We start from the raw sequence: 14578 nt of genomic DNA, 5'->3' as shown, positions 1-14578 counted from the left end.
TTGTTTGTTTGTTTGTTTGAGACAAGGCCTCATGTAGTCCAGGCTACCATTCGTTATGTAGCTGAGATTGACCTTAAACTCTTGCCTCCACCCTTCTAAACAGTATGGTGAATGAAGTGCATGGTAAGAAATACAGAGTTAAAAACCTAAAGGTACAGTTTTAGAAAAGCTATATCAAATATTGCAATAAAGCCTATGAATTTCTTTGGTTTAATTTGATTTTACAATTTGTTTTGTTGTTTTTTATTTGTTATTTTGTTTTGTTTTTTGAGACTATGTTTCTTTATGTAGCTCTGGCTCTCCTGGAATACACTATTATAATAGACAGGTTGGCCTCAGACTCACAGAGGCCCGCCTCTGTCTCTCATGCTGGGATTAAAGGTGCATACTACCATGGCCGGCTAAAATTTATTTAAAATTACCTTTATTATGTTTGTGTATGTGTGGGGGTACTCATGCCATGTGTTGAAGTCAAGGAATTGATTTTGCTATTTAGGTTCCAGTGATCTTGAGATTGCTAGGCTCGCAGCAAGTTCCTCAGTTGCTGAACAATCTTGCCACTCAAGCCTTAAGTCTCTTTGTATCTTTCCTTACTTACTGGAGTTCATTATAGCCTCCAATTTGGAGTGATTCTCCTACTGACATCATCTTGAGTGCTGGATTACAGGTGTGCAACACAACACTTTTTTTTTTTTAAACACTTTTTATGATCCTTCTGCTGCAGGCTTCCCTCTTGCTGAGATTGCAGGTCTGCACCACTAAGCCCAGTTGTAATTTCTTACTTTATTGGTAATGTTTAAGCCAGACAGAGGTGTTTGCCCCTCCTTCTTACCAGCGTCTGTTTTAAGTGCCTTTTGAAAAGAGGCTCTAACTTAAAACGATTATGGTTGTTAAGGACATGCATCCTGTGCTTCCTGCATCCTCAGCTTTACAACTACCAAGGCAAAATGCTTGGATGTGTGTGGTTCTTTCTATTATTCCTTTTATATGAAGTTCACCTCAGATGTTTTTTTTTTGTTGTTGTTGTTTTTTAAAAAATCCTTTGGAGCTAGAGTTAACGGGGTTGGTTGCAGGCCACATGGATTTTTCTCCCCAAGAATTTAAAGAGCTTGGATGGTCTGAACTCAACAGAAATTTGTCTGTCTCTACCTCCCAATTGCTGGAGATAAAGGTGCGTGCCACACTACAAAGGCATGGGATTCAGGAAGGGAAACACCTTTACTTAATAAGTCATCTTACCAACCTGAGAAAAAACCCTTTATTCTGAGATTCCTATGTAACTACTTCTCTTTGGTTATTCAGGCAATCCCAGTCTCTTTCAGGTCAAGCTGTTCAGGCTTCCCTTTTCCTAGAGAGGCCATACTGCTCAGTGACTCTTGCCCATCCCAGTAGCTACTTTACTGTCTAGTTGCTATGAGAGAACCAGAGATGACGCATACAAATAGCAGACTCAAGGAGGTACTACTAGGTTGAGGATATTTAGAGAAGTCTGACTTGAGCATTACGGAAACAATATTTTCATGATAAACTTTGAGTCTTTCCTCTTTAGCTTTGGAAAGGAAACCATTATAAAATTAGTTAATTTAAAATCAGACAAATTAATAGATACTGAGAGTTGAAAATACTTCCAGAAATGACTATTGAGTACTTCAGCTCATTAAACAAGTCTTATTCAAGTACTTTAAAAGTAATTAATGAACATGAATAATAAATTGAATATCAATAATGAATTAAATCTGAGAAATTCTATATTGCATTTTTCATAAGAGTGATGTAAGTTAATGTGCTTGGTCTAAAGACAGTTTTATTTTTGTCTTTGTTATATAAATAGCTTTATCTAGTGGCAGGCAATGACTTAACATAGAATGAAAAGAATCCTACACCTCCCAATGTCCCCTAACTTCCCACACGGTCTCATTATGTGACCCCAAGTTGACCTAAACTTTCTTATTCTTTGCTTCTGCCTCCTAAATGCTGGTATTAGGAATAATTCTTCTAATTTAAATGTGTGTTTCATCACCCAGATGAACCCTGCATGTTTTTCCATGGGGTGTAGAGGTTATAAATGAGCTAATTTTGTAGCAAGATAAATTCAGTTGTTTATGTGCTAATTAATTACTAAAGTAAGTAATTCAGGTTACTCCCTCCCACTCCCTTTTGAGTATTTAGCCAGCAGAATTAGTTTGTGTTTATAGTTAAGCTGTGTTACTTTAATATTATTCTTCAGTGAATAAATACTGAACAAAATTTTTTATTTCATATTTTATTTATATTTATAGTTTATTTTATAAACTATATTGCTTGAGATATAGTATAAATTTTAAAGCCAATTATGTACCCTTATAATATTATTGTGTTTTGAAGGAAACAGTTAAAGCTTACCAAATTTTAAATCTCACAGGTGTCTGTACTCTAATGAAATCTAGTCACCAACAGCAGGTAAAGGAAAGGTGTTACTAGTAGCAGTGTGGATTCTCCCCTAACTGGGTAACAGTCTGCACGGTAGTGTGCTAAGATCACACCTATCCATGGTTCCCTGCAACAAAATTTAGATAGTTTCTGGCTTTTTTGTTTTGTTTGTTTAAGATATAGTCTCATTCAGTAACCAGGACTGCCCTCTAGACACCAGATAATCCTTCTCTAGACCCTAAGTGCTGAGGTTATATGTATGAGCCACCATACTTTGCTTTAAATATGATATTTTTGTGTGTGGTAGTAAGGAGTTAGGTGAGCTAAGTGCTTTACCACTGAGCCACACACCCACTTTTTCATCACCACTACCATTTTTTTATAGCCTAGGCTAGTTTTTAACTGGGTCCTCTACTGCAGCCTCCTGCAGGCTGTGATTACAGGTGTATACTTCCCTATCTAGCTAGTAAAAATGTTTTTAAAAATTTGACTATTTAACAAAAGGTTGATTATCACTGTCATCATGAATATTTCATAGGAAATTATTAATAGAACTAAATTAAAATTCTTTCCATGGAGTTGGAGATATAGCTCAGTAGAATGTTTACCTGGTAAACACCAAGCCTGAGTTTGGTCCCCAATAAATATCACACGAACTAGATGAGGTCACATATGCTTATAATGTCAGCACTCTGGAAGTAAAAGCAAGGGGATTAGAAATTCAAAGGCATCCTTGGATGTATAAAATGTTCTAGGCTGGCCTGGACCATGTGCAATGGCTGTCTTAAAACTTTTTTTTTTTTCCTAATGACTTCTGTGTTTTGAGTACATTTGAAGTAGAATTTAGGCCCCGTGGTAATAAATGAAGTGACATGAAACTGTTGTATGGAATCTCTGTAGGTATTTAGGACTTGAGATTTTTATCTAGTCATTTCCATTTGTGATTCAACACTTCTTTTTAACTCTTTCCAAAATCTCTTAAGATCACATTGCTTCCCAGATACTTAAAGAGTTCCTGTTGATGTATAGAGAGCTCTTTATAGCCCTCCAGCATCAGAAATTGGCTCCAACCATTTTTCCCATTACATCATCATCCACTAATGCCATTACACCAGAGTGAAATCTGCTTTGAAGTCTTAACTGTCATGCCTCCCTACACACACTCATTTCTTTAAAAGGAAAATGGGGGTGGGGGAATCAGGGAGGTTATGTAGTCCTAAACAAACATTTAGCAGTGACTTAAGCATTCTCACAGTTTAAACCTAGATTTACCAGCCATTCCACTTTGCTAGTGAAGAAAGGCCTGCCCAGCTGTACATACGTGAAGCCTAGGAAATTACATATTTGAAGCTTGGAGTAGTGTTTTATGCCTTTAAACCTAGTATGTTTTTAATTCTAGCAGATCTGAGGCCAACCTAGTCTACATAGTGAGTTTCAGGACAGCCAGAGGTACAGAGTGAGACCTCCTGGGAGGCAGAATGAAAGAAGGTGCAGTACATGTTTGCTCATGTGATACCTGGCTCTATTATTTACAGTTCTAGTTACTAAGGGAATGTTTTCATTTCCCTTACTACATTACAAAATAGTTTGAAAAATGTAGGTTCTGATCTTCCTCTCTTCATCATGATTTTAATCCACCAGTTCTTTCACCTGTCTTTTTTCTTTAACCCTCAACATTTATTTTGTATATGTGTGTGCTGTGGAAGTCAAGGACAAGTTGAGGAAGCAGTTCCTTCCTTTTACCTATAACCTTTGAACCATCTCATCCTCCCCCCCCCCTTTTTTAAAAAAAAAAAGAAAACCAAAACAAACAAAACAAAACAAAGTTTCATATAGTACAGGCTGGCAAACTATTTAGCCAAACTGACCTTGAACAACTCATCCTGCTTCCACCTCAGAATGTAGTAGGATTATGGCTTCAACTATCTTTAAAGCTTCTAATTGTTGGTGCACTATGTTTGGTATTGTACCAAAGCAAAGTTGGAGTTATGAAACTATTAGGGGCCAATCCCAGCATTTGGGAGCAGAGGCAGGTGGATTTCTGAGTTCCAGGACAGCTAGGGCCACAGAGAGAAACCCTGTCTCAAAAAAAAATCCAAAAAAAACAAAAAAGAAACTATTAGGGAGTGCTCAGTTTTCAGCTCAGTGACTTGATACTACCCACTTAATTTGGTAATTAAGTTGTACCTTTAGCACTTTCGGTGTTCTCATTTAAGATAGATTTATTGGCAATAAGAAGGAGTAATAACATCAGAAACTCAGAGAAATAGAGTCTCAGTGTCTAACAAATAAATAAAAATTAATAAATGTGACTGTTACTGTTATTTTCCAAAACTCTGTAGCTTTCTGTTCTCTGTTTATCATCAGTCCCCTATGTAAATGCTATAGGCTGTAGCATGGAGTATGAGCAACTATGAATAACTTAGAGAACTTTGAAGAGAATGATGCTGAAAATTATGGATTAGACTAGACCATAGAATACCTTCCCATTCTGATAATGACTTCTGATTCACATTACTACCCTTCCTCTGCCTCCTCTCTGTAGCCCTGGCTGTTCTGGAACTCACTCTGTAGACCAGGCTGGCCTCAAACTTCACAAAGCTCCACCTACACCTCTGCTTCCCTGCTGGGATTAAAGGTGTGCATGGCCGCTGCCTGGCTCAATACTTGATTTTCTGCATCGAAACTTTTTGATAGTCTGTGATGTAATCTAGGAAAATTTTGCTTCAAATGTCTTCTGTTGAAGATGTAATAACCCTGTGCCAGAAAGCCTTAACACTAAAACAGTTAAAGCAGTGAGAGCATCTGTAGAAAGAGAAATACCTAACCTGGACAGAAAGTATGGCTTTATTATTTCTAATGTGCTTTGTGTCTGTGTGTGTTTTCAGTTGTGAAAATGTCCACAGAAGGAGGGTTCGGCGGTACCAGCAGCAGTGATGCACAGCAGAGCCTCCAGTCCTTCTGGCCCAGAGTCATGGAAGAAATCCGAAACTTAACAGTGGTAAGCAAGGGCAGAGCAGTAGGAACAAGACGCAGGCGCTTTTACGTATTCACAGAGGCATAGTGTGTTCCTACCTGTATGTTGGGAAATAAAAATAGGATTTAATTTATAGGAAGCAGCACTAGGCTGTGTTTGACTATCTGTTCAGATGTTCTGCTTGGAGGCAGGCTCATGTGAAACTGCTCTTTTAGCATATAGAGAGAAGCAGAGATTGCACATTCCTATAGTAGTTTCAGCCTGTTTCTTTAGTTATAGCCTAGTTTATTGGTTGTACCAAATTTCTATAATTTTGGTGAAAACTATTAGACAGCTTATTCAGCAGGAGATCTGCTGTGAGCCACCACTTACAGTACTAGATACACTTAGTTAAAACATATGCTTAGGGGGCTGGAGAGATGGTTCAGCAGTTAAGAGCACTGACTGCTCTTCTGAAGGTCCTGAGTTCAAATCCCATCAACTGCATGGTGGCTTTACCATCTGTAAAGAGATCTGAAGCCCTCTTCTAGTGTGTCTCAAGACAGCTACAGTGTACTTACATATAACAATAAATAAATCTTTTTTAAAAAACAAAAACAACCCTCCCATATACTTAGATTAGGGGTTCTCAGTAGCAGCATTATGAGATCTTTGTTCTAAGGGACTATCCTATGTTTTTTAGGTTGTTTAGCAACAGCCTGCCCTTTGCTCATTAACTGCTGTCTTAGTCAGGGTTTCTATTCCTGCACAACATCATGACCAAGAAGCAAGTTGGGGAGGAAAGGGTTTATTTGGCTTACTTCCACATGGCTGTTCATCACCAAAGGAAGTCAGGACTGGAACTCAGGCAGGTCAGGAAGCAGGAGCTGATGCAGAGGCCATGGAGGGATGTTCTTTATTGGCTTGCTTCTCTTGGCTTGCTCAGCCTGCTCTCTTATAAAACTCAAGACTTCCAGCCCAGGGATGGCACCACCCACAAGGGGCCCTACCCCCTTGATCACTAATTGAGAAAATGCCCCACAGCTGGATCTCATGGAGGCACTTCTCCAACTGAGGCTCCTTTCTCTTTGATAACTCCAACCTGTGTCAAGTTGACACACAAAACCAGCCAGTACAACTGCCAATAGCAATTTTTTTCATAGCTGTGACCAAAAAAAACCCAAAAAGCAAAAACAAACCTCATAGACTAGCAGATGTCCCTTTGAGCTAAAATCCTCTCCTATTGATAACTGTGAACATAGAAAAAAACCACATTTTACCACATAGATATAATCACATTTTTAAGGAGCTTATCATCTTCTAATTGCAACTAGAGTAATATTAGTCATTAGCTATCCACTCGTACTTATTGACACAGTCACAGTAGTGAGTCCTGAAGCAATGAAAGGGAATGTATTGTTGGTGGCCTGGAGACAGTGTAGTGGCTGTTTTTCTCTGGTTGAGCTAGAGAAGGCTTTAATTACGGCATATAGGGCTGCTAAGATGCCTCAGCAGCTAAAGTCCTTGCTACCAACCTGATAACTTGCTTTGATAAAATTTAATAAGAAACAAAGAAAAAGAACAGCATGCTTATTTTTATTGGGTCTTGAAATATGAGTGACCGTTAGCCACATAGATGGAATGGGTAGCAAAAAGAGCACGTGCAAAGGCTTGGAGTCTTGGAGGAAAACCAAAAAGATTTGTATGGTAAAGATTGGGGTAGGAATGCAGTATGTGGGACAGAGGTAGCAGCAGGAGAAAGGTATGGTAAAACAGAAGTATTTTCAGAATACATTGTCATGTTTTTTATGAAGAATATTCAGTTTGATGTCTTAGCAAGCATGGAAGGAACTCCTCCTGTGTCTTGTGCCATTGCTGCCTTGGTGGTATCAGCATTTTGGCAGATCAGATGTTGGATTATTTTTCCTAACAGGGAACTAATGTTTAGTAGCCTTATACTCTGGTAAACAAGATTGATTTGTTTGTTTTTCTCAACAAATTCTTATTTTTTACCCACTTTGTCCTGTGCTAGGTTCTGTGGCTCTACTAATAACACTCAACAGACTAGATCATTGACCTCCTGAAAAATGTGCTCTCACAAAACAGACTGTAAATAAGTAACAAACTAACTTGGTACTGTGATAAATACCCATTGACTATTTATCAGGTATTGACATGGAGGGTAATTAATGTTCTGAATGTACCACTGGGTGGTGGTTGTTCACATAAGGGGGGTTTTGGATTATTGAGCTTGGCTGGACCTTTTCTGAGTGGCCTGTTCTCATGGTGAATTTCCAGACGTTTCTTTTTGTTATTCTATCTATGCTGTTTCAGATAGAGAAAACAGAGGGGATTACAATGAAATTTATAAAGTCAGAAGTCTAAGGTGTTTTGCACAGATTTTTGGAAGATAATCTTTAATTTTAATAATCAGGATTCTCTTAACACACATGCGCACATGTGCACAAGCGATTTATTAGATTGGCTTACAGGATGCAACCCAGGTAGTCCAACAATGAGTGTCTTAACACTGGCGAAGCCAAGAATCTGGCAATTGCTCAGACAGACCCACTAATGGTGCTGAAGGCCTGGAGGGCTGCTGGGCTTCAGTCTTTCTTGGAATCATGAAGAAGTTGGTTCTCATATCAGCAGAGGAAATGTAGCTAGATGAACTAGCCATTAACAGGTTAAACAGACAAAAGGCAGAGGTTCTTTCCTCCATGTACTTTTGTGTACGCTACTACCAGAAAGTGCCACCCAAATCCAGGGTGGGTCTTCCTCCTTCAAATATTCTGATCAAGAAGATCCTTCACAAAAGTACCCCAGCAGTTTATATTTTAGTTGATAACAGATTCAGTAAAGCTGACAGCCAAGATTAGCCATCCCTAGATATATAATCTAGTGGTTATGTTTATTTGATTTTATGTGCTCTGTTTGATTTAGATCAGGCTGGTGCAGAGTACCCTTCTGGTGCAAGTTTTGTAGGTAAAGAAAAAGAAATGGAAGAAGGAAATTGTCTTTACTTGTTCTTCCATTGACTTAACTAAACTTGTCTCCCTATGTATCTCTATTCCTTAGATCTCTACTGTGCTGTAACATCTGCTTAGGAGAATGACTGACATATAATAACTGCATAATGACTAACTGCATGAGTCAGACTTAGTACAGAGCAGTGTTAGTTCCAGGTTTCCACAAGAGAGTGAGGTTGGGGTGCTTGTTTCCTTTCTAAGAGTGAGACCTGTGGTTAGTTCTCAAGGCCTGCAGCGCACGAAGGTCTGTGTTTCTCTGATTAGACCTCTGCCTGTGCAGCATGTCAGCACTTAATTTGTATTTTTCCAGGACTCAGTGGTGCTTAATATTAGACTTTTGAAGGAAGGGAGTTGAGACAAGATTGTGTTATACAGCCCTGATCAGTCCAGATTTGCACTGTGTAGACCAGGCTAGCCTTGAACTTGCAGCAACCCTCCTGTGTCCTCTTCTTAAGACCTGGAATTACAGAAGTGTATTACCACACTAAATTGATAGCAGACTTTCCCACATGTGTCAGATCCTTTTAGGCAGATACTTTAAATATTGAGCAGATTTAAAATCCTATTATGCATGAATTATCCAAGTATAAATAGAAGAAGAATATTTGTAAAAGTGGTGTGTGTGTTTAAATTGAGATTCTGGTTGTTACAAAGCAAGTAACTGAACTTTGATAGGTGGTATATGTCATGATGTATTGAACATACCTGTCCTTTGTCATTTTAGTGTGAATCAAGTAATAGCAATTTATCTTTCATCTCAGTTTGACCTTCCTGTTATGTACTCTAAAAAGCTCTGTAATTGTCCATAAATCTAAGTGTTCAGATAGGGATGAAGTTGGTTACAAATTCTAACAAGTAATAATGCCCCTCAGTGATTGCATAAAACATTATATATTCCTGTTCACCAAGGCTCTAGGAACAGTCAATAACAAATTTGTCATACTCTTTTAAGTAGAGATCTCATTGAGAATCTAGATTTCCCTCTACCTTCTGTCCCTCTCACTTCTGTGGGGTGAGGATGGGGTCCTTTTAGCTTTCCAAACACTAGAATTACAAGTATTTAGCACCATGTAAAGTCATAGTAGACATCTTGTCATTGAGTTTTATAATCATCAGGACCTCTTTGAGAGTGGAGAAGAGAAAGCTAATTTAGTCTTTGGGGGAGTAGACTGAACAAATGATGAGGATTCATTAATTAAAGAAATTTAAACTTCCCCTGACTTAATCTCTATGTCTGGTTCAACCTTCAGATAGCTGTAATTTAGTAATTAAGTCATTTAAAGTTCCATTTTTTCATGCTGAACACTTCTAGGTTGGACAAAGACATTTCTAACATGATAGTCAAATCATATTAACCAAATCATATAACCAGGCTAGAACGTGGAAGACTGATGGATATATCTGACAGACTGTTAAAAGACAGGCCCAGGGGACTGAAGAGATGGCTCAGTGTTTTAAGAGCACTGGCTGGTCTTCCTGAGGACCTGGATTCAGCTCTCAGCATCCACATAGCAGCTCATAACCATCTATAACTTCAGTCTTAGGGGGTGCAGCATCCTTTTCTGGTCTCTGGTGAATGGGCAATTACGTAGTCCATAGATATACATGCAGGCAAAATACTCATACATATAAAATGAATAAAGATAAATAAATCTTTAAAACAAATAGGTCCTAGGCCAGGCATGGTGGCTTCATTTATTCCCATTACTAGGGAAGTAAAGGCAGGTGCATCTCTGTGAGTCCAAAGTCAGCCTGGTCTACATAGTAGTTCCATACCAACCAGAGCTACATAATGAGACCCTCTTTAACAACAGTCCATGCAGGCCAAGTGTTATAAGCTCTTCCTGTACTTCTGTGATTTGCAGACTTAATAGAGTGACCCATAACCCTCACTCTTGATGATAGTTACGAAAGGAATTTTAAAAAAACAAAACAAAACCCAAAAACCTTGATGTCAGGATTCTACTCCGGAGTTCTATTGTGCCAGTCTGCAGCAGAGTGCAGGCAACTTGATTTTCAAAAGTTTTCCCTAGACAATTCTAAAATGAAACCAACCATTAGAATTATTACTTTCAAAAGGGTGAGAATCTTGACTTTCTGGAGTGTCTCAGTGAACTTAGTAAAAGAGATTTCTGTTACTTAAAACTCAGGATTCTGTAGTGTAGTTTAGAACCTACTACTGACTTTTCTTTGGCTTTCAACTTGAGTAATTTCAGGTCTCCTGAAACTTGGCACTGTAACAGTAGTAATTTAAATGTAGTTCTCAGACTATAGTCAGGAGCATGAGAGTGTTCAAAGATAGTCTTCTGCAGTTTACTCATCCAGCTCCTAAAGAGCAGAGGAAGAATTTGGGTTAGTCCTTCCTCTTGAGTCAACTGGAAGAGGAGTCAGTGCTGTTGACTGTTACAGCGGTGACTGGGAACATACAGTCAGCGTGGGGCTTTAGTAAGCTGTAGCAGAGAGACCCCCTTTTCTGCAAACTTACCTTGGGCTCTTATGTGTGTCTAGAAAGCTGGGATGGAAGTATAGAAAACTAGGCTGTTGTCAGGAACAGTTAACCTCACCCCTGACAAAACTCCCTGTTATGATCTATTTTTCACACAATGCATCTTTAAAAAAATATTTTAATATGAGTGTTTTGTGTTGCCTGTGTGTATGTATGTGTACAATATGTGTGGTACATGTGTGGTCCTTGAGGATGTCAGAAGAAGGCTTCAGGTTCTGATGCTTGTGAGCTGCCATGTGGTGCTGGGAACCAAACCTGAGTCTTCTGTAAGAGCAGCTGTGCTCTTTCCAAGCAGCCCCCACATACATCCTTTTGGAGAGGGACAGTTCAAGGCTTGGGGATCATGAGACCTCACAAAAGAAAAAGGTTGGGTAGCTTAGTTACAGAGAATTTGATTCCCTTTTTTGGCCCCTTCAGGCAGTCATACACATGTGACATATACATACATAGATACTCATGAGTATGTACAAAAAAATAAATGTTTAAAAAAATTCTTTTGACAATTTTACACATTTATGCAATGTATCTTGATCATATCCACCCCTTACCTCCCCTTCCAGTACTTCTAGACCTCCGTAAACATTCCCCTTTCACCTTCATAGCCTTTTTAAAAAGAAATAAGTCACTGTTTCTGGTTCTGCCTGCATGGGCATGGGTGCGGAGTCATCCTTGGAAATTTGAGTGATCTAGTAGTGACTTTACTCCCAAGAAAAATGACCCCTTTTGGCAGCAGCCCTCAGTTGCATATAGCTCACTAGTTAGAGTTGAGCCCCTCTTGAGCCCCTCTTGTCCATGCTGAAATGTTGACTGGCTTGATCTTACAGGTCTTCTATAAGTAACCATAGGTGCTGTCAGTTCATGAGGTCAGCAGCCATGTCATATCCAGAAGGCAGCTTTCTGCAGCATTACTCCTAGTCCTTCAGCTCTTTTATTCTTCTTAACCCTTTTACCACAGTTTCCCTGAGTCTTTGAAGGATCGATAAAATGTCTCATTGAGGGAGAGATACCAGTCAATTATTTTCAGCACTTGACCAATTACAAATTATGCACTGTAAAAAGAGCTTCTGTGGTCAAGGTTGAAAGTAGAATTAGGGCTGGTGAGATGGCTCAGTGGGTAAGAGCATTGACTGCTCTTCCGAAGGTCATGAGTTCAAATCCCAGCAACTAAATGGTGGCTTGCAACCACCCATAATGAAATCTGATACCCACCGGGCGGTGGTGGCACACGCCTTTAGTCCCAGCACTTGGGAGGCAGAGGCAGGCAGATTTCTGAGTTCGAGGCCAGCCTGGTCTACAGAGTGAGTTCCAGGACAGCCAGAGCTATACAGAGAAACCCTGTCTCAACAAAACAAAACCAAAAACAAACAAACAAAAAAGAAAGCAGAATTAATCTATGTGTAGAAATGTAAATATTTAGAAGATAGTTTTATATTTACATTTAGAGAAAAATGGGATTACAGACTGCCATGTTGGGCTAGAAAGGCTTTTAGATTTAGGAGGCGGGGAGGGAGAGAGAGAGAGGGAGTTCTAGATCAAATCAACTCTGGGCTTTGGTTATGTACTCTTGGAAAAATCTGTGGAGATGACATTAAATGACAAGTGGCAGTACATTTGCAAGAGAGCTAACTCTTATGATCATGTGCTGTATGTATCCAGGGAGGACTTTGAGAGTTACATCTCTTTCCTCTGGTATTTTTGAGTAGCATTATCTTGTGTGATGTGCTACACTAGTAAGAAGGCAAAGGGTAGATTGCAGTGATTAAACATTTTTAAAAATGCCTCCAGCCGGGCGGTGGTAGCGCACACTTTTAATCCCACCACTCAGGAGGCAAAGGCAGGCAGATTTCTGAGTTCGAGGCCAGCCTAGACTACGGAGTGAGTTCCAGGACAGCCAGGGCCACACAGAGAAACCCTGTCTCGAAAAACAAACAAAAAACAACAACAAGCCTCCAATCCAACTCCCTCCTTGTCTTGCTCTCCTTTGCTCTCAGGTCATACTTCACACTGCATGTAGGTGGTGTTGGTGCTCGCTTTTTCTCTGAGAACACAAGTCTTTGTATCACTTGCACATAATTTCTGTCTTAACTTTCCTGTGGAACTTTTTCCAACTCTTCTTTTCCCCTAGACCCAATTTGACAGCTGATTATTTCTTTCTTTGTGATCCCGTGGGACTTTATACTCTCTAGTGTAAGAGACTGTATAATGTTTTTGATATGGCTATCTTTGGCAAATTACAAGTTCCTCAAGAATAAAGGTAGGATTGTACATTCACATAGTTATAGGTGTCATGGTTAGGTTGGGTTATACGAATGAGTTAAATGAAAGAGGAGTGGAAGCAAGGTTAGAAATAGTGTCTCCTGTCTCCCAGTAAAATTGTAATAAACTGGACGTCTCAGCTTCTACCACTCGCAAGGCTAGTTATAGTAGAGGCTTCATGGAGAATGTTACCAGATTTGGAAAAGAAAAAGATAAAAAGGTGGTATTTGAGTTTTTAGAGCTGAGTGTAGCCAAGAAGCTTGTTGGTCTGTGCAGAAACATTTGGGTTTTTTGGTTCTTGTGTTTTTTGGTTAATTTTTGTTTTTGTTTTTAGGTTTCTGCCTTGAAGGTGTTCTTCTGTGCTGCCAGTTCTTGTACTTTTTGTTTGGTTTAGTGTTTTGATTTGTTTGTTTGCTTGCTTGAGACAGGGTTTCTCTGTGTAGCCCTGGCTGTCCTGCAACTGCAACTTACTCTGTAGACCAGGCTGGCCTCAGACTTAAGTAGATCCACCTGCTTCTGCCTCCTGAGTACTGAGATTAAAGCCATGCACTACTATACCCTGCCTTCTTTTAGATATTTTATCCTAGTTTTTTTCTTCCATAAAGCCTTACCCCCACTGCCCTCTCCCCACTCCTCCCCATCCCCAATAGCCATTGGATTCTGGGAAGCCTGGTGATATTTTTCTAGAATGCCTTCTTTGACACATAAGAGTTTTCTGTTTGTTTAAGAAAAGAAAATCTACTTGTGCTTGTTAATTTTTATCAAGTCTCAAATAATAGTTCCCCTACTATGACGTGATAACATGAATACCCAGGTGATCATTTTGGGTTTAGAGAGCCACACCTATATGAACAGTCATGAGATACCTAAGGTCAGTGCATATATTGATTTTACCACTCTTACCATGTCTTCTTTTCAAGATTAATTTTTATTTCTAGAATTATATCCACTTTTGGGCATGTGTTTACATAGTAGTAGTTTCAAAATAAAGCAAGAGGAGGTGAGGCTTAAATTGCACATAAATTGAGTGGTGACACTCAAAAAAAAGTCCTTTCTTAAATCCTAGCCAAGGTAGTGTATTTTCCCTATTCCGTTTCTGTTTAAGGAAAAAGTAGCAGTTGTGATTCTAGAAGACAGCTGCTGAATTTACCCTCATCTTTAGGTTCCCTACAGAATAGAGAACTGCAGCAACATCAGAGAGAACTCTGAATTTGAGGCCAGTAATGAGATCCTGTCTCAGACAAACTCAAAAGAACTGTCAGGGCAGGGACAGTTGCCTCAGAGGCAGAGATTGTATTTTAATCTGCTTGTTGTAGATTAGTGATGTGGTTACAGAAAAGGAAGGAAGAGGGGATACTTGAAATGAACTTCTTTTTTTTTTGTTTGTTTGTTTTTTGTTTTTTTTTTTTTTTTTTTTTTTTT

At 39.1% G+C, this 14578-nt stretch overlaps 1 protein-coding gene across 2 annotated transcripts in view; it reads left to right on the top strand.

Moving 5' to 3' along the window:
- The window catches only part of Nfyc (nuclear transcription factor Y subunit gamma), a 65076-nt gene that overhangs the window by 26663 nt on the left and 23835 nt on the right, over window positions 1-14578 (top strand). For both annotated transcript variants that reach the window (XM_031378507.1, XM_031378508.1), the window contains exon 2: window positions 5298-5410. In XM_031378507.1, coding sequence (XP_031234367.1) covers window positions 5306-5410 — 105 coding nt within the window. In that variant the 5' untranslated portion in view covers window positions 5298-5305. The remainder of the gene's footprint in view (window positions 1-5297; window positions 5411-14578) is intronic.

The sequence above is a fragment of the Mastomys coucha genome, unplaced genomic scaffold, assembly GCF_008632895.1.
Source record: "Mastomys coucha isolate ucsf_1 unplaced genomic scaffold, UCSF_Mcou_1 pScaffold18, whole genome shotgun sequence".
Lineage (NCBI taxonomy): Eukaryota > Metazoa > Chordata > Mammalia > Rodentia > Muridae > Mastomys > Mastomys coucha.
Note: the sequence above shows the minus strand (reverse complement) of the source record. Positions and strands in the feature narration are given on the sequence as shown.